The following is a 19,146-nucleotide window of genomic DNA, read 5'->3' as shown; positions in this document are numbered from 1 at the left end:
CATCTCAGCTAACTGCAACTTGGGCCAGAGTGCAGTGGCACCATCTCAGCTAACTGCAACTTGGGCCAGAGTGCAGTGGCACCATCTCAGCTAACTGCAACTTGGGCCAGAGTGCAGTGGCACCATCTCAGCTAACTGCAACCTCTGCCTCCTGGGTTCAAGAAAGTCTCCTGCCTCAGCTTCCCAAGTAGCTGGGATTACAGGCACCCCCACCATGCCAAGCTAAGTTTTTGAATTTTTTTTTTGTGGCGGGGGGGACAGAGTCTTGCTCTGTTGCCTAGGGTGGAGTACAGTGGCATGATCTCAGCTCACCACAACCTCCACCTTCCAGGTTCAAGTGATTCTCCTGCCTCAGTCTCCCGAGTAGCTAGGACTACAGGCATACAGCATCATGCTCAGCAAATTTTTGTATTTTTAGTAGAGACATGATTTTACTATGTTGGCCAGGCTGTTCTTGAACTCCTGACCTTATGATCTGCCCACCTCGGCCTCCCAAAATGCTAGAATTACAGGCATGAGCCATTACACCCAGCATAAGTTAGCTATTTCTTCATATCTCATAAACAAATGGTGGGAGGACACAAAGAGTTTTATGAAAACATCTTTGATGGCAGATAAGAAAGGAGTCAAAGAGCTGTATCCATGCAGATGTGTTATGCTGACAATATTAAAGGCAACAGATAGCTAATCTGAAAAGTTCATGTGCATTTTTCTTGAACTGGTTTTGTATACTACATTGATTCTGTGGAGCAGCTCAGGGAATAGATTTTGCTCTTTCCACTCCAGAGGCTTTTGTACTTTTTTTTTTTTCTGAGATGGAGTTTCACTCATTTACCCAGGCTGGAGTACAGTGGTGCAATGTCAGCTCACTATTACCTCCACCTCCTGGGTTCAAGCAATTCTCCTGCCTCAGTCTACCAAGTAGCTGAGATTACAGGCACCTGCCACCACACCTGGCTAATTTTTTTGTACTTTCATTAGAGACAGGGTTTCACCATGTTGGCCAGGCTGGTGGTCTTGAACTCCTGACCTCAGGTGATCTGCCTGCCTCGGCCTCTCAAAGTGCTGGGATTACAGGTGTGTGCCACTGCACCGGGCTTTTGCTTTTTTTTTCTAAAGTAGAGATGGGGTTTCACTATGTTGGTCAAGCTGGTATCAAACTCCTGATCTCAAGTGATCCACCCACCTGAGCCTCCCAAAGTGCTAAGATTACAGGCATGAGCCACCGAGGCTGGCCCAATCCAGAGGCTCTTGACCCCAAGTTGTGCTCTTTGACAATGGAAAGTTATTGCATAAAAAATGACAATAAAAATCTTCTTGATATTTTATATATGCAAAATTTCACCTGAAAAAAAAAAAAAGGTGGATTTGATAGGAATAAGTCACAAAGAAAAATCCATAATGTCACTACTAATAATTGATAAGACTAGATCTGGAGGGGAAATTGTAAGTGCACAGCATTCATTAAAATGTTTGATTTAATCAACTAAATCAAAAGTAGCAAATTCAAAACAAAATTGAAAAGTTACATAAAAAAATAAGACAATTTAATTGTTTGATCAAACTGTTTTCTTTAGAAAATAATCTCTCAAATTGATGAGTGTTGGTTTACTTCTAAATATGGAATTGAAATTACTCTCAAAATCACAGCAAGGTCTTGATTTTCAGCCCCTGAAATTATTGATTGGAATTTTTCAATTAAATCTCAAAAAAAAGTCTGTCTTGAGATGGTATGATGCCTGTAAGGTTGTAAGTAAAATTTATGTGTGTAGTTTTGCTAGTTATTAAAGGGATGCATTATAATTAAGCTTTTTCTGTGTCCTCGGTATGTTTCTCTAAAACCTGATAACGGAAAATTGGCCAATGGAACAAATGTCCTCGGCTTATTGATTGACACTGTATTAAAGGAAGGCTTTCATTTGGTCAGTACTAGAACAGTATCCTCTTAAGACAAAACTGAATACTATAGCTTTGAAAGGATAAAAAGCCCTGAAGCACTCATCATCAATGAAACACCAAAACCGGCCAGGTGCGGTGGCTCAAGCCTATAATCCCAGTACTTTGGGAGGCCGAGGCGGGTGGATCATGAGGTCAAGAGATCGAGACCATCCTGGTCAACATGGTGAAACCCCGTCTCTACTAAAAATACAAAAAATTAGCTGGGCATGGTGGCGCGTGCCTGTAATCCCAGCTACTCAGGCGGCTGAGGCAGGAGAACTGCCTGAACCCAGGAGGCGGAGGTTGCGGTGAGCCGAGATCTCACCATTGCACTCCAGCCTGGGTAACAAGAGCGAAACTTCTCAAAAAAAAAAAAAAAAAAAGAGAAAAAGAAATACCCAAACCAGAGACTATCATCATACCAGAACAATCTCAGATAAATAAATGAAGTTGTCTGTTCTCTTGTAAATAGAAATTTCCATTTTTTTGTTTCATTACATATTTAGGGCATATGTGTTAGCCAAATCTATACTCAGCCTAACTCTTGGCTTCACCTGCTACCATGCAGTCTCTGGGCAGCCAGACCCCAACTGTGCTTAAGCCATAATGATTGGTGCTCTCTAGACAACTCCATGTACTTGGTGCTTTGGTATATGTCCTACCTTCAATACATCTTTCCATTTTTCTTCTCCATGAAGGCTTATGAGCCAAGATTATGCCTATAATCCCAGCACTTTGGGAGGCCGAGGCGGGTGGATCACGAGGTCCAGAGATCAAGACCATCCTGGTCAACATGGTGAAACCCCGTCTCTACTAAAAATACAAAAAATTAGCTGGGCATGGTGGCGCATGCCTGTAATCTCGGCTACTCAGGAGGCTGAGGCAGGAGAATTGCCTGAACCCAGGAGGCGGAGGTTGCAGTGAGCCTAGATCGCGCCATTGCACTCCAGCCTGGGTAACAAAACTCCATCTCAAAAAAAAAAAAAAAAAAAAAATTAGAAAAAATTGATCCAACTGCTGGATACCCTAAGTACCCTGACTTGATCATTACACATTCTATGCATGTAACAAAATATCACATGCACCCCATAAATATGTACAAATATTACATAATTTTCCCTGTTATGTTTGTTTCAGCATGTTTATTTTTATTTTTGAGACGGAGTTTCTCTCGTTACCCAAACTGAAGTGCAATGGCATGATCTCGGCTCACCACAACCTCTGCCTTCTGGGTTCAAGCAATTCTCCTGCCTCAGCCTCCCGAGTAGCTGGGACTACAGGCGCGCACCACCATGCCCAGCTAATTTTTAAATTTTTAGTAGAGACGGGGTTTCACCTTCTTGACCAGGATGGTCTCGATCTCTTGACCTAGTGATCCACCCGCCTCGGCCTCCCAAAGTGCTGGGATTATAGGCGTGAGCCCCCGTGCCCAGCCTCAGCATGTTTTTATAACTCACAGTTTCATTTCTGACAAGGCATCAAAGATTTATTTATTTAATACTCTTTATATAATACTCTGTCACCAGGCCAGAGTGCAGGAGTTGGAAGATGTAGTGAGTTCTGGCGTAATCATAACTTACTGCGCAGCCTCAAACTCTTGGGCTCAAGTGATCCTCCCACCTCAGCCTCCCAAGTAGCTGGGACTCTATAGGTGCACACCACCATGCCAGGGTTGTTATTTTTTACTTTATGTAGAAACCAGGTCTCACATGTTGTCCATAGTCCTGGCCTTAAGTGATTCTCCCATTTTGGCCTCTCAAAGCACTGGGATTACAGGTGTGAGCCACCATGCCTCGCCAAGGCACCAAGATTTTAGCTTATGATTCTTGAACCTCAATAATTTACCTGATAAGTGATTAGAAGTTCTCCCTACAAACATTTTCTGAAAAAGAGCTCTAATGCTTAATTACTCTTGGATTTAATATACAAATGGTAATTATAAAGAGTTCTTAGGGTATGGTAAAATCAAGATTAATTCAGGCTTTTTTTTTTTTTTTTGAGACGGGGTCTCTGTTACCCAGACTGTAGTGCAGTACTGCGATTTCAGCTCACTGAACCTCCACCTCCCAGGTTCAAGCAATCCTCCCACTTCAGCCTCCTGAGTGGCTAGGACTACAGGCACGTGCCACCACTCCTAGATAATTTTTTGTATTTATGATAGAGGTGATATTTCACCATGTTGTCCAGACTGGTCTCGAAGACTGACCTCAGATGATCCACCCACTTCAGACTCCCAAAGTGCTGGGATTACAGGCATGAGCCACTGTGCCTGGCCTATTTGGGCTGCTTTAAAAATGTATTTGAAATTAGGAGCCTGAAGTAGTATCAAATGGTCACAAGAAAGCAGCTTGAGAAATATATGGTTTAGGGAATCATAATCTATTTCTAATTTGTCCTATATACCATTTTCAACTGACAAACTTCAGCTTTGCTTTATAAACTTTTGTACTGATTCTCTGTCATAAATCACAGAAATGTTCATATCAATAGAGAATTATCCCACTAGAGACTATGCTGGGGTAATAAAAGATTTGCAAAGAGCACTCAATCTCCTGTATTTTACTATTTTTCCTCTGGGCTAGGAAAGTTGACTGTTTAGCAAGTTACAATGCAACTGTGAGGAAATTTTCTAAAATAATTTCCTAAAATTTATGAAATTTATTACCTTCCTGGAGCCAAAGGACCCATGGGAGAGAGCAGACTTAGCATATTTTTTAGACAGAGTTTCACACTTATTGCCCAGGCTGGAGTGCAATGGTGTGATCTCGGCTCACTGCAACCTCCACATCCTGAGTTTAAGCAATTCTCTTCAGCCTCCCAAGTAGCTGGGATTACAGGCATGTGCCACCATGCCCAGTTAATTTTTTATTTTTAGTAGAGATGAGGTTTCTCCATGTTGGTCAGGCTGGTCTTAAACTTCCGACCTCAGGTGATCTGCCCACCTTGGCCTCCCAAAGTGCTGGGATTACAGGCATGAGCCACCTCACCTGGCTGCCCAGACTTAGCATTTCTAAACAAATGCTCAGAAATAAAGAGAGGAAATTTTAAAATTACAAAATAAATACTTATATTTCTGGAATATCAATGTCCTAGTAAAAAACACAAGTACTGGGCTGGGCATGGTGGTTATAATCCCAGCGTTTTGAGAGGTCAGGACAGGAGGATCCTTGAGCCCAGGAGTTTGAGATCAGGTTGGGCAACAGAGTGAGACCCCCATCTCTATTTGAAAACAACATTAACAACAACAACAACAAAAAACTCCAAAAAACTGCAATTACCAGCTTTGCTATAGAACTATACCTCAAGACTTATTAGGATTTCTAGCCAGGTGTGGTGGCTCATGCCTGTAATCCTAGCACTCTGGGACACCAAGGCGGGCAAATCACCTGAAGTCAGGAGACCAGCCTGGCCAGCATGGTGAAACCCTGTATCCACCAAAAATTACAAAAATTTGCTGAGCATCGTGGCATGTGCCTGTAGTCCCCAGCTACTCAGGAGGCTGAGACAGGAGAGTCGTTTGAACTTGGGAGGTGGAGGTTGCAGTGAGCTGAGATTGTGCCACTGCACTCCAACCTAGGTGACAGAGTGAGATTCTGTCTCAAAAAAAATATTATTAGAATTTCTGTTGGGCCTATTATAAAGGAAAAGTACAATTTTTTATGAAAAAACTCATCATCTAAAATGCCTTAATATTTAATTATGAGATAGATTCAATCACAAAAATATTTTCATGGATAAAAAGCTAAAGTCTCACATGGGTGAAAATGGAAAATGGATATTAAGCATGGCACAGAATAAAAAGAGAACTAAACATGTAGCAAAATAATTAAGACCTTGCTCCCAAAACTAAACTGTACTGAAGACTTGTTTAACCACACAACGGGTTTTAAGTAGGTAGTCTTCTGCACCTTCATATTTCACATCAAAACCTCAAAATCCAGAAATCATTAAAACAAATGGCTTTTTATTTAAAAAATGGCTTTTTATCAACAGGGTAAAACATACCAAATAACTTTCTATTTCATATTATTCTTCATCATTTCACAACACTTCTGGAAAGAATGTGAATTTCTTTGGGTTCATGAGTATGAGGCCAAATAGGAAAGATTTATTTTACTCTTTTGATTTTGGTTTTGTTGTTGGTGGTTTGTGTGTGTGTGTGTGTGTGTGTGTGTGTTTTTTTTTTTGAAGCAGTATTTCACCCTGTCACCCAGCTAGAGTGCAATGGTGCTACAATGGCTCACTGTAACCTCAAAATCCAGAGCTAAAGCTATCCTCCAGCCTCAGTCTCTTGAGTACCTGGGACTAAAAATGCATGCCACCATGCCTGACTAATTTTTTCTTTTTGTAAAGATGAAGTCTTACTGTGTTGCCCAGGCTGGTCTTAAACTTATGGGCTCAAGCAGTCCTTCCACCTTACCTTCCCAAAGTGTTGGGATTACAGGCATGTGCCACTGCACCTGGTCTACCCTTTTTGTAACAAGAGACCTCCAAAGAAATCTGGCTGCAATGTTTAAGGTTCCATGAGTTCTTTTAAGATAAGGACTGAGACTATGCTATAGTGGTCTTCATACTCCCCAACAGTGTTGTGCATCTAACAGGCTCAAGTGAGCTGAACTGAAACATTTGCAAACTATGGTCTCCAAGTCAACAGACGCTTGGAAAAACAAGATTTATAGTAGATTCAAAGATGGATGAGGACAGTTTAAATAATACAGTCTGAAAGAGTTGATTCAAGTTACAGATTACAGAAAGCACCCCAGAGTATCTTCAATTAGAAGTTTACTTGGGTAATGCCACATGGAAATGTGATGAAAATATAAATGTTTATAGGGATATAAACTTGTTGCAAATTACACAAAACTGTACATTTAAAGAGTAAAATAGTCCAGTTAAAATTGAGATATACCTAATTTGCTAAGAAAAATGTAATGCTACAAGAGTGCTTAGCAATTAAAAAAACTAAGAGAATGTAAATTCAAAATGAATGTCACATGACTATAATTGATAGTAAATCTTTACTTACCTCCATAACTTAGGAGTCATGAAAAGAAAGGAGAAGTTAGCAGACCAGGCAGGTAAGTCAGATGTAAATAGAATAGAAATACAAAAATATTCCCAGTTCTGGATAACCCAATTTGAGGTCATAGGTTTACTGACTTTGGATTAATCAAGTGGTCCAAGAATTAAGGTAAAATGGTCCAAAAGATCCTGATATACCCAGAAGACATATTACTGAGGTTTTATAAGACTAATTTGAAAATGCAGATTAACATTTTAAGGCTTCCTTACATATCATTAAAAAAGACCATATTAAAAATCAATTTCAGAAGCTGTTTTATGACTAGAATAAAAAAACAAAGACATAGAATAACATCGTATTTCTGTCTGATGCTGGGAGGCTATTTCTTATGGCAAGTAATAACTGGGTAAACGGTGATACTAACTTTACAAACAGGAATCCCACAAAACAAGGTTTTGCTTCTAGAAAACCAAAATATTTGCTTTCAATTAATTTACTAAAAATGGTTGCATTGGTCACTTTTTAAACTCCTACAATCTAAGCATCACTGAATTCCTATTTGATTTTTTTTGGCTAAAAGTTTTCTTCAGAAGCAAACCTGCTTTAGGGTGAGAAAAAGTTTCAGACCTTAGACAGAACCTTCATTTCCTCTTGTGTGCTTCTCCATCAAAAACAAGTATTCAAATAAGGAATCTCAATTATCTAAACCTATTTTTGGCCATCTTCCGGAATTTCTTGTTAAATCTCCTTTGAAATGCCACAGTCGCACTCTTGGAAAACTTGTCTTCCTGGTTTTCAAATTTCTGTTTATTATTACAGCTCTTCAGCTAGAATGCCAGGTCTTTGTGCTGTACTGTTTCTTGAAACTGGAGACTAGCACACTTCCCCCAATTCAATTACTTGCTTTCCATTTGAGAAATTAAAGCCATGTCAATTTTATAAAGTTTTAACTGACTGAATTATTTGGACTTTAAGTTCTCATTTTCATTCCCTTAGCCTAATACTGGGAAAGATCTTCATTTTACTAAGAGAAAGTAAGGTTCAAGAGTATTATTAACATGTTTCAGTCACTGATTCTCATAACTGATGTAAGTGTAGGGATTTTCTAACAGGCACAGGCTGGAGATACGACACTATAAAAAAAGGTAGAGTTATTCAATTTTAAAAATGTCTAAGATTACATACCTAATGAAATTGTTTATTTACTTAGAAAGGGACCTACAGTCCTTCATAAAGAGCTTCAGTCAGCTTTTCTAGCCTTATCAACTTTATGTAACTGCCAAATTTACCTTTCCAGCCTGACTTTTACATGAAACTCCAGTTTTGTATATCCAGGGACCTTAAATGAAGGCATTTCAAACTTAATGTCTAAATATCACAAATACATTGCAAAAATGGGACATATTTCCCCTTAGTTTCCTTTTCTTTCTTCTCTTCTTTTCCTTACCTTTCCTTTCTCTTTTTTTTTTTTTTTTGGACAGAGTCACTCTATCACCCAGGCTGGAGTGTAGCAGCAGGAGCCTCCACTGCCTGGGATCAAGTGATTCTCCTGACTCAGTCTCCCGAGTAGCTGGGATTACAGGCATGAGCCACCACATCCAGCTGATTTTTGTATTTTTAGTAGAGGTGGGGTTTCACCATGTTGGCCAGGCTGGTCTCGAACTCCTGACCTCACATGATCCGTCCACCTCTGCCTCCCAAAGTATTAGGATTACAGGCATGAGCCATGGCCTGGCCTTAAACTACTTTCTTGCCTCCTTTTTTCTAGTGATACTGTCACTGTCTTCCAGTATAGAAAACGTATAATCTTTTACACCTCCCATTTATCCAACCCATCATGATGTTCAAAAATTTTTTCTTTGAAATATCTCAAATTTATTATGTCACCTCCATTTCTCATGCCACTATTGCTGTTCAGGTTTTTTTCACCCCTAGATTACTGTAATAGTCATATGCCCAGTTTCCTTGCTACCATACTTGACTTCTTAGACACTTCTATATATAGTATTGCCGCATTTAATTCCAAACAAGTCAACAGGCTATAATGCTCCCTATTCCCTGCTACATCAAGACTAAAATCCTCTAATTGGTTTTCCAGGCAAAGCTCAATAGCCTAGTTTTAACCTAGCTATGCAAATTCATGTAACCTTTGCTTCAGGTTTTATGGCACAGATCCCAGGTTACTTCTGGGGGAATGCTACATTCAATTTTGGCTTAAATTCCTACCTACAATCCAGACAAGTCCATACTTGACAACTCAGTGCATCTTAATTTACAAGCATGCGGACCACAAATTATAAAATGAAGACATTTTTACTGAGTCAGCAGAAACAACTGTTCAATTCTCCTGCAAGTCCCCAGAGTTACTTACAGTTTTCTGCTGAGGGGATCATCTCATGTGGCATTTATTGCCCTCTACTAAAGTGAGCTATTGTCTGACACTCTGCTCTGTACAGACGTCTTGTTTCTGTTTCCAGTTTCAGTTCCTTCTCCACATGGTCTAAGTACCAGTAGTTTAGTCAGTTCTCACCTTTTTTGAGGGGAGGGTAGCAATGGTGATATCAAAATTTACACCTGGAAAACAGGTCATAAAGAAAATCAATATAGAAGGTAAAGTGCTTTATCACAGGAATTATTATTTAATTGCTGGTTGAATTCTTGACTTTTGTTTAAAAGGTAAATATAACAAATATGTCAGCCACCCTCAAAGCCAAACCAAAACCAACAGCAACAGACTTTTCAATCAATGTAATTTATTCACCGAGTTCTAGAAAACAGACATAAATGTCCTATAAATTTTATATAAATGCTATACAAGGATACATAAAAATGAATCCTTATTATGACTTAAATGTCACAGCGGTAAACAAACAGTAATTATTTGATCCACAACTTTCTTTGCCTTTTTATATATTTTTTAAGTTTTGGTGTGACTTGCCTGGTTTGTTTCTTTTTTAAAGGCAGAGCTGGGAAGAGCAGGAAAGGCATTTGGTTTCTTATAAACCTGTCTAAGAAAATTTATGAGAAAGCCTATTATCACTCAATAAGGTGACTCCAGGAAGTTCAGGCATTCAAAAGCATTCCATTAATTTTAGAGTAACCATAAAGAATTACAGCAAATCCTTAATGCTTTTATTTCTGTGATTATGGTAATGGTGTTTCTTGAAAAATATTTTTAAATGTAGGGATTCTTTATACCACTACCATTTCCTATCTCCTCAGAGATACACAACTAAAGGCCAAAAAATAAGATTTAAACTTTATAGGATTTCACACTTCATTGGAAAGGTTAGAAATTATCAGTTAGATCACTAATAACCTCCAAAAAGATATGGAAATTTTATAGGCCTGATTATTCATACCCCTATCCACATGTTTCTGGTTTTGGTGGAAAAAAAATGATATTTTAAGGTAGCTGAGACCTGAGGAATGAATGTTAATAGCTGGCATAGAATGAGAAGAGCTCTGGTCAGTGAAGTAGTAAAAGGTAGAGCACTCCTAAATTATCTGGAAATAACCTGCATATTTCTATTTTTGTCTAGCTGGCATGTAGCCTTTCTACTACTTTACCATGAAGGTATTACTGCTGATTTTCAGCATCAATGGTCACTTGTTTAACACCCACTATGTTTAAGACACTAGGCTAGTCTCGCAGAATATACAATAAAGAGTAAGATGGCCCCTTCCCATAAGGCAGTATGTATTTGTTCTAAGTCAGGTATGGAAGCTCAAATGAGAGAAATGGTATTTTTTTGGCTGAGGAGGAAAAGTGAACTGGAAAAATTTCATGTAGGCGGTAAACAGCATTAAGGTTTAGACAACTGAAGATGAGTGAAAGGACATTCTAGTAGTAAATAATGTGAGCTAAGGCTTAGATGAAAATCTGAGGTTTGAAAAAATATTTCTCTTTGGTTTAACAACAGTATTATGGTACTCATTCACAATTATTATTATTGTGGGAAAGTCAATTATTCCCACAGTGGTAAAGTCAATCTTACCTAAGGCAAAAAATATCCTAGATAGTAGCATTTTGCCTAGGCAACCCTTTCCTCTCAAGATTTCTCACCTGATTTGCTGAGTTAAAAGCCACAGACCCCCAATTATTTAAGGTAAACTTATTTATGCCTAGGTTTCCTTTCAGTATTTCTTACAAGTTTTTGTTTTCTTTTTTTCTTCAAAGCAACACACCATGGCTCTCGAAGGGCTGCAGGCAATCTGAATACCCTTGTTTTCTTTGATTAGAAATGAGGGTACCTTATACAAAGGAAGGAAAACAATCTCAAACCTGGGTAGACTCATTTCCCTACCAATTCCCTAATATCTACTCTTTGCCTTCATTCTACTGTATCTACTCCTTCCTACTTCATCATGTCTTGGTTCATGTTGTTTTCTGCACTTGCAAGTTATCATTCCTTCATTTCACATAATCAGTCTTAACCACTTTTTAAGCCCAGCTCATCTTTCCTATCTTTTTTTTGAGACAGTTTTGCTCTTGTTGCCCAAGCTAGAGTGCAATGGTGCAGTCTTGCTCACTGCAACCTCCGCCTCCCGGGTTCAAGTGATTTTCCTGTCTCAGCCTCCCAAGTAGATGGGATTACAGGTGCACACCAACACACCCAGCTAAATTTTGTATTTTTGAAGAGACGGGGTTTCACCAGGTTGGCCAGGCTGGTCTTGAACTCCTGACCTCAGGTGATTCACTCGCCTCAGCATCCCAACCTCAGGTGATTCACTCGCCTCAGCCTCCCAAAGTGCTGGGATTACAGGCATGAGCCACTGCACCCAGCCTCATCTCAGTTTATAAGTCTTCTCTGATAGGTTTAAGTCCCCATTTCCTTTGAGCTTCTACCACACTTCAGGTTAGCAAGCCAGAAATTACATTCCATTATTCTCCCCTTGTTTATTGTATGTTAGTATAATATTCCCATATAGGTTAACAGTTCTTTGCTGGCAGGGACCATCTTTTATAGACTATAGTGAAGTACTGGGCCTAGAATAGGCCCTTAATAATAAAGATATGTCACTTTCAAAATGCAAGCAGAGGCCAGGCGCAGTGGCTCATGCCTGTAATCCCAGCACTGGCAGGCTGAGGTGGGCGGATCACCTGAGGTAGGGAGTTTGAGACCAGAATGACTTACACAGAGAAACCTCGTCTCTACTAGAAATACAAAATTAGCTTGGTGTGGTGGCACATGCCTGTAATCCCAGCTACTGGGGAGGGTGAGGTGGGAGAATCTCTTGAACCTAGGAGGTGGGGAGAGTGCAGTGAGCTGAGATTGCATCATTGCACTCCAGTCTGGGTAAAAAGAGCGAGACTCTGTCTCAAACAAAATAACTAAATAAAAATTTAAAAATAAAAATGCAAGCAGAAAACATGGCATTTAAAAGTAGTATTTTAACAATAACTTATTAAATAAAACTATATTCATTCTTCCTTTCAGAATTTGAAACCTCAAATTATTACCATCTCAGATCATCATGCTATTAAAAAGTAGATCTGCGTATGAATGAAACTGTCAAACTCTATCACTTACACAGAACAGGGTCATGAACAAAAGCAGCAGTCATTCTTGATAACCCAATCCCCTCTGAACCAAACAATTTCTGGCAGTAGGAGAGATTTACAAGTACATAGCCTTGCTAACAACTAACAGGTTATAATGGAAAAGGTTTGTAATTTTAATCCTTTAGAGTGTACATCTTTAAATTGCGTAGGGAAATCATAAATACAATGTGATTTTGTTCAGTTTGGAAAAAAATAAAATTATTCAAGTTGAAGCTTTAGTTAACCTGCATTAGTCACTAGCAATCTACTTAAAAAAAAATGTTGATCTTAGGAAAAACTGTAATCAAACATCCTTGGCTTAAAACTCCTTCAGCACAATTTTTAAAACCTCTATACCCGTATCACATAATACAGTAGTTCACCCTTATGTACAGGGTATACATTCCAAGACCGCCAGTAAATGCCTGAAACTGTGCAGAGTATGAAACTTTTTACATATATGCTATGAGCTTTCAAATACATATATATCTATGATAAAGTTTTATTTATAAATTAGGCACAGTAAGATTAATAAGAATAACAGCAAAATAAAACAATTTAATAAAATGCAGGCATCACTACTCTTGCACTTTGGGGCTATTATGAATAAGAGTTACTTGAACACAAGCACTGCCATCCCAGGACAAAGGATCTGATAACCATGATGGCTACTAAGTAACTAACAGGCAAGTAGTGTCTATAGCATAGTACAGATACAGTGGAAAAAGAGATGATTGCCTTCCTAGAAGATGGTGCAAGATTTCATCATGCTACTCAGAATGACACATAATTTAAAATCTAAGCATTGTTTATTTCTTGAGCTTTTTCATTTAATATTTCTCGACTTCAGTTGACTGCATGTAACTAAAAATGTAGAAAATGGGAGACACTACTGCACTGTATAAGACTGGATAATAAGGTACATCTTTATTTATAAAATGTAATAATATTCAACATACTTTTTTTTGAGATGGAGTTTCACTCTTGTTGCCCAGGCTGGAGTGCAATGGCTCAATCTCGGCTCACTGCAACCTCCGCCTCCTGGGTGCGATTCTCCTGCCTCAGCCTCCCCAGTAGCTGAAATTACAGGCATGTGCCACCACACATGGCTAATTTTGTATTTTTAGTAGATATGGGATTTCTCCATGTTAGTCAGGTTGGTCCCAAACTCCCGACCTCAAGTGATCTTCTGCCTCAGCCTCCCAAAGTGCTGGGATTACAGGTGTGGGCCACTGAGCCCAGCCAAGATAGTTTCTATAATGGTAAAGTTAAATACAATTTCCAGAATTCTAAGATGATACTGAATTTTCCAAATAAATCTACGAGTTTATATTTGTTTCTGTCTGCTATTTTAAGTAATAGTATACTAAATGTTTGTAAAATAAATATGTTGAAGGCTGCCTTTTAATATTATAAAAATTTGTGACAAGACAGGGTCAAGTTCAATATCTTAAAATTTAAAAGCTTGGACAAAGACAGTAACTTGCTTAAGGTCTCCCAACTAAGCAATGGCAGAGCCAATTTTCAAGTATTTGCATATGATCACAATTAACTTCTCTGGGATAGAAACAGTTTAAGCTTCTGTTTACACTGTCATTCCTCTGGCAAAGTTACCAAGCTACCTAAAATAGTTCTTTAGCATAATATTCAGAAATATAAATTTTATTGTAGCACATTATAACCTTTTATTCTGCTTCATTTCATGGCCTTCTAAACCTGTGGGTAAGCTTTAGCTTCTTGTACATGCTCAATTGTTATCTTAATAAAATGCATCCCAATGACACTGAAGAGACTGGTAACAGAGGCAAGTACCTCTGAACAAAGAGACTTGTTGGATGAATGAATAGCTGTACACACATAACTGAGAAGTAAGAAAAGTTTCATTGTTTGAGACTTTAAAAATGAGGACAATGCAGAAAATAACTTATAGATTCTCAACATGAGCATCATCAAATTAATCTAATGAACATTTTCACTTATAATTTGTATTTTCACTTTATTTTGCATATTAATTCTTGTATGAATTCTTCAATGAATCCTAAATTATTTTTTTAGATATACCTATGGTTAAATAATTTTTCCCCCATCAGAGCAAGTAAGATAATTGAATTATAAAAAAGATTTAATCTAAAAAAGTCACTTTATTATTTCTATGAGAACTTTTATCATTTCAACTGAGAGAAACTAAATAGAAAAATATTGAATATGAAAAGTAAATACTTTGAAAAACAGAGAATGCCCTAAGATTTTAAGACTGTACTGGAAATAGGATTCTTATAATTCAGATTTATTTTTTAAAATTGCCATGCTAAATAAATCAGATCATTCAGTATTAACTCAAATAGTATTATCTGCTGTCAGATGTTTTTATTGTAATGTTTTCTTTATATATAAAAAATTTTGTTTAGTTAAAATATATTAGATATCAAATTATAAAATTATACATTCTAAATGAACACATTAAATGAAAATTAAGCAGAATTTTATATAAAAAATTATAACACTCTAACAGGTAAGATGAAAAGTAAACTTAGCTTTAAAAAAGGAAATTTTCAGCTGGGCGCAGTGGCCCACACCAGTAATCTCAGCACTTTGGGAGGCTGAGGCGAGCAGATCATAAAGTCAGGAGTTCAAGGTCAGGAGTTTGAGGCCAGCCTGGCCAATACAGCAAAACCCTCTACTAAAAGTACAAAAATTAGCCGGACCTGGTGGTGTGTGCCTGTAATCTCAGCTACTTAGGAGGCTGAGGTAGGAGAATCATTTGAACCCCAGAGGCGAAGGTTGCAGTGAGCCGAGATCAGGCCACTGCACTCCAGCCTGGGTGACAGAGCAAGCCTCTGTCTCAAAAAAACAAACAAAAAATTAAAATTAAAAAAAAAAACCAAATAAATAAAAAAGGGAATTCTCAGCTACTTTTTAAAAAAGGAGTTCTCTCCATGGAAGGCCTAATTTGGAAATATATGTGGGTCCCTAAACAAAGTAGTCCAGAAGCCAACTTCAGGCCAGAGCATTTGAATGCTACGGATTTGGGCAGGCAAGATCCAGACTCAGAGTACTGTTGGTTTGGGTTGGCAGGTAGAATTCAGATACTGGGAAATCAGAGAAAAATACAAATGCAATGCTAGGAAAAGGGGTCACACCCTACAATCCAGGTAGAACAGATACAAGTGAAACAGTTTCTTAATGAGGCAGAAAGAGGAAGTTACTAACTCCTCTTCTGGTTGGAGTATATTTTAACATACAAGCTGATATGAATTCATCAGCCTAAGCAAGGTTGCCTTGGATTTTGAAGTTGTCTTAAGGAATAAACTGTAGAGAAACCACAGGGCCAATCAGATGAATGATGAAATGGAAAAAACAACCATTAAATACTTTTAGAAAGTATTACAACTTAAAACTTTAAAAACCCTGAATCTTGAGCTAGCAGCAAAACAACTAGCATTCCTGACCTCCACAGTGCTTTCTTGCAACATCTCAGAAAGAACATCTGAGAATCCATTTTAGTCTGCTAAGAGACTTTCCTTAAGATTTACATCAGCTATATCATCAGGGTTTCTCTTGTCCTTGTTACCAAGGAGGTAAAAGAGGCCTTGTGAAATTTCTTCCTCAGTTGGCACATTATCTCAATGAGAAATAGAGCCCTTACAAAGACTTATTTTAGACATGAAACTCCATTACTGTACTTGGCAATTACTATTTCATGCTTCCCATTTTTTTCCTCTGATCCTTTAATGAAACTGTGATGTTGATGATCTATAAATAAATTTGATCTAACTGAATGAGACTAGGAGAATTTTACTGACAAAAATAATTTCCAAGTAGCCATGCCAATATTTATATCGATGTATTTTTTTTAAGATGTAGTCTTGCCACCGCCCAGGCTGGAATGCAATGGTGTAATTGCGGCTCACTGCAACCTCCACTTCCCAGGTTCAAGCAACTCTCCTGCCTCAGCCTCCTGAGTAGTTGGGATTACAGGCCCACCACCACGCCTGGCTAATTTTTGTATTTTTAGTAGAGACAGGGTTTTACTATGTTGGTCGGGTTGGTCTTGAACTCCTGACCTCAGGTGATCCACCTGCCTCAACCTCCCAAAGTGCTGCTATTACAGGAGTGAGCCACTGCGCCCGGCCAATGTATTATTTAATCAGAGAATTAACATGTTACTGAATGTATATGAGTTTACCAGCTCTATTTACTATACTAGTCACCAAATGACCTGAGTTCAACTTCAGTAAGACAGTCTGGGCTCAAGCCTATTAGGCTTACAGGATAAAAGCAGGGAAATATAGAAGCATATAAATCAGATAATGATTTAATGTAAGGAATGAGACTGTTTTAAGGGTGACAGTACAGAAAAGGCAGTTATTTATTTTTTTTGAGAAGGAGTTTCACTCTTGTTGCCCGGGCTGGATTGCAATGGTGCACCCTCAACTCACTGCAAGCTCTGCCTCCTGGATTCAAGTGATTCTCATGCCTCATCTCCCAAGTAGCTGGGATTACAGGTGCTCACCACCATGCTCAGCTAGTTTTTGTATTTCTAGTAGAGATGGGGTTTCACCATGTTCACCAGGCTGGTCTTGAACTCCTGACCTCAGGTGATCCTCCTGCCTCAGCCTCCCAAAGTGCTGGGATTACAGGCCTAAGACCCTGCACCCAGCTGGCAGACATTAATTTTCAACACAAGTGTATATGTGGGAGGGGGTTGTCCTTCTGAGGTAATACCTAAGAAAATGAAGGATGAATAGAAATTTGCTACACTACCATGACTGCTCTAGAAGAGGTAGAATGAAATTAGTGATTATTATTAAGCCTTGTTAGAAGTCCAAATCTTTAAATTGACATGAATTAAGAAAATTTTATGTCTAAAATTCGACAATTTGGATTTATGTAGTCTGCAGCCTTTAAGCTGCAAAAGGTGTATTTTCTCTTCTAGTTTTTGGCAAGCATCCAAAGAGGGACAATGCCCTTAAGCGAGATGACATTGACATTTGGTGCTTCTATATACATACATACATACATATATGTGTGTGTGTATATATATATATATATATATATTTTTTTTTTTTTTTTCTGAGACAGAGTTCTGCTCTGTCACTCATGCAGGAGTGCAGTGGCATTATCTTGGCTTACTGCAACCTCTACCTCCTGGGTTCAAGCGATTCTCCTGCCTCAGCCCCCCAAGTAGCTGGGATTACTGACATGTACCACCATGCCTGGCTAATTTTTGTATATTTAGTAGACAGGGTTTCACCATGTTGGTCAAGCTGGTCTCGAACTCCCAACCTCAGGTGATCTGCCCACTTAGGCCTCCCAGTGCTGGGATTACAGGCGTGAGTCACTGTGCCTGGCCTGGTGCTTTAATACTTTAAAAACAACCAAGTCTGACCTTTAGATTGTGTAGACTTACTTTGTACAATAGGATGAAGGTAGTTTTCTCAAGGAACTGTGCCATTACATTAAGGGCTCTGATTAAATTCATTTGTCTGTATGTATATCCATGTACCACATATACACACAGGACATGGACACACAGACACCTCATCTCCATTGTTACTCAAATATATTTCTCAGCACATGACTCCTTGGTGGTGGGAGCATTACAGAATATGAGAAGATAACTTGTACTCAGTACAGTATTTTCACATACAAACCTATCTTTAAGACATTACAAAAAGTTGTAAAAATGTCAGTTATAGTCTCCAATACTTTTTTTTTCCTTCTAAAACAAGTTCTTACAAGCCTTTCATACTATTTCTGATGTCTATTTCAATGGAAGTAGTCAATACAACGTGTGAAGACCTGGGCATTAAAGAAGCATTAAACAAGACAATAAAGTAAGACTAAAAGGACTTTGAAAACTAAAAGTACTACCTAAAAGGAAGGCATCACTATCATTTTGAGCATTTTATGGTTTAGTATTTATGTAGTTTTGTCTCCTCTTCCTCTTGCTGGCTATCGGAGAGAAGCTGTAGATACAATTCCTAGAAGCATAAACTTTGAAATCAAACCATCTGAGCTTGAACCTGGACTCCCTGGCTTGCTAGTTATGTGACATGAGGCATGCCATTTCTGTGACTTGGTTTCCTTACCCATAACATATGGATAACAACATACATTTCTCAGAGGGTAGCTGTTAGGACTAAATAAATTTACAAATGTGAAAGTTGCTGGCAAAGGATAAACACTAAATGTGTTAACAGTCACTATTTCTACTGCTAATAATGGTATCTAAACATTGATTTTCCGTATATACCTTAGAAAAATCAACAACCCTTGCAGGTAGGTATTAAAATATTTTTATTTAATGGTTTGGGTACTTTTCACTATGACAATCACTTAAAATAAACCATAAAAATTTACTGGCCTATTTTCCAGAGGAGCAAATAAATATTAACAATGGTCTGGGGGAACAAATGTTTATCAGCAAATAGCAGTAGTTTAACCCAAATAAAGAATTTGCATGCTAGCTTTGAAATTTGCTGAACTCTTACCTATGAACTCCAATCTAAATTCTCCAAAATACAGAAACCAAGACCATCTCGTATTACTGAAAATAAAGAAACATCAAAGGGATTTGGTTTCTTCATGAACTGAACATAGGGAGTATTTTAAAATCATTACAATTTTCTTTTGAAGT

General features: G+C 38.3%; 1 protein-coding gene across 1 annotated transcript in view; it reads right to left on the bottom strand.

The window, feature by feature from the left end:
* LOC103791486 (uncharacterized) overlaps positions 1-19,146 on the bottom strand; it is an 86,912-nt gene that overhangs the window by 24,747 nt on the left and 43,019 nt on the right. The window contains exons 6-7 of the mRNA XM_078345198.1: positions 9,900-19,056; positions 9,333-9,535 (exon numbers count right to left, since the gene is read on the bottom strand). Coding sequence (XP_078201324.1) covers positions 9,333-9,366 — 34 coding nt within the window. The 5' untranslated portion in view covers positions 9,367-9,535; positions 9,900-19,056. The remainder of the gene's footprint in view (positions 1-9,332; positions 9,536-9,899; positions 19,057-19,146) is intronic.

Source organism: Callithrix jacchus, chromosome 1 (genome assembly GCF_049354715.1).
Source record: "Callithrix jacchus isolate 240 chromosome 1, calJac240_pri, whole genome shotgun sequence".
Taxonomy (NCBI): Eukaryota; Metazoa; Chordata; class Mammalia; order Primates; family Cebidae; genus Callithrix; species Callithrix jacchus.
This window is presented reverse-complemented; position numbering and strand designations above follow the sequence as displayed.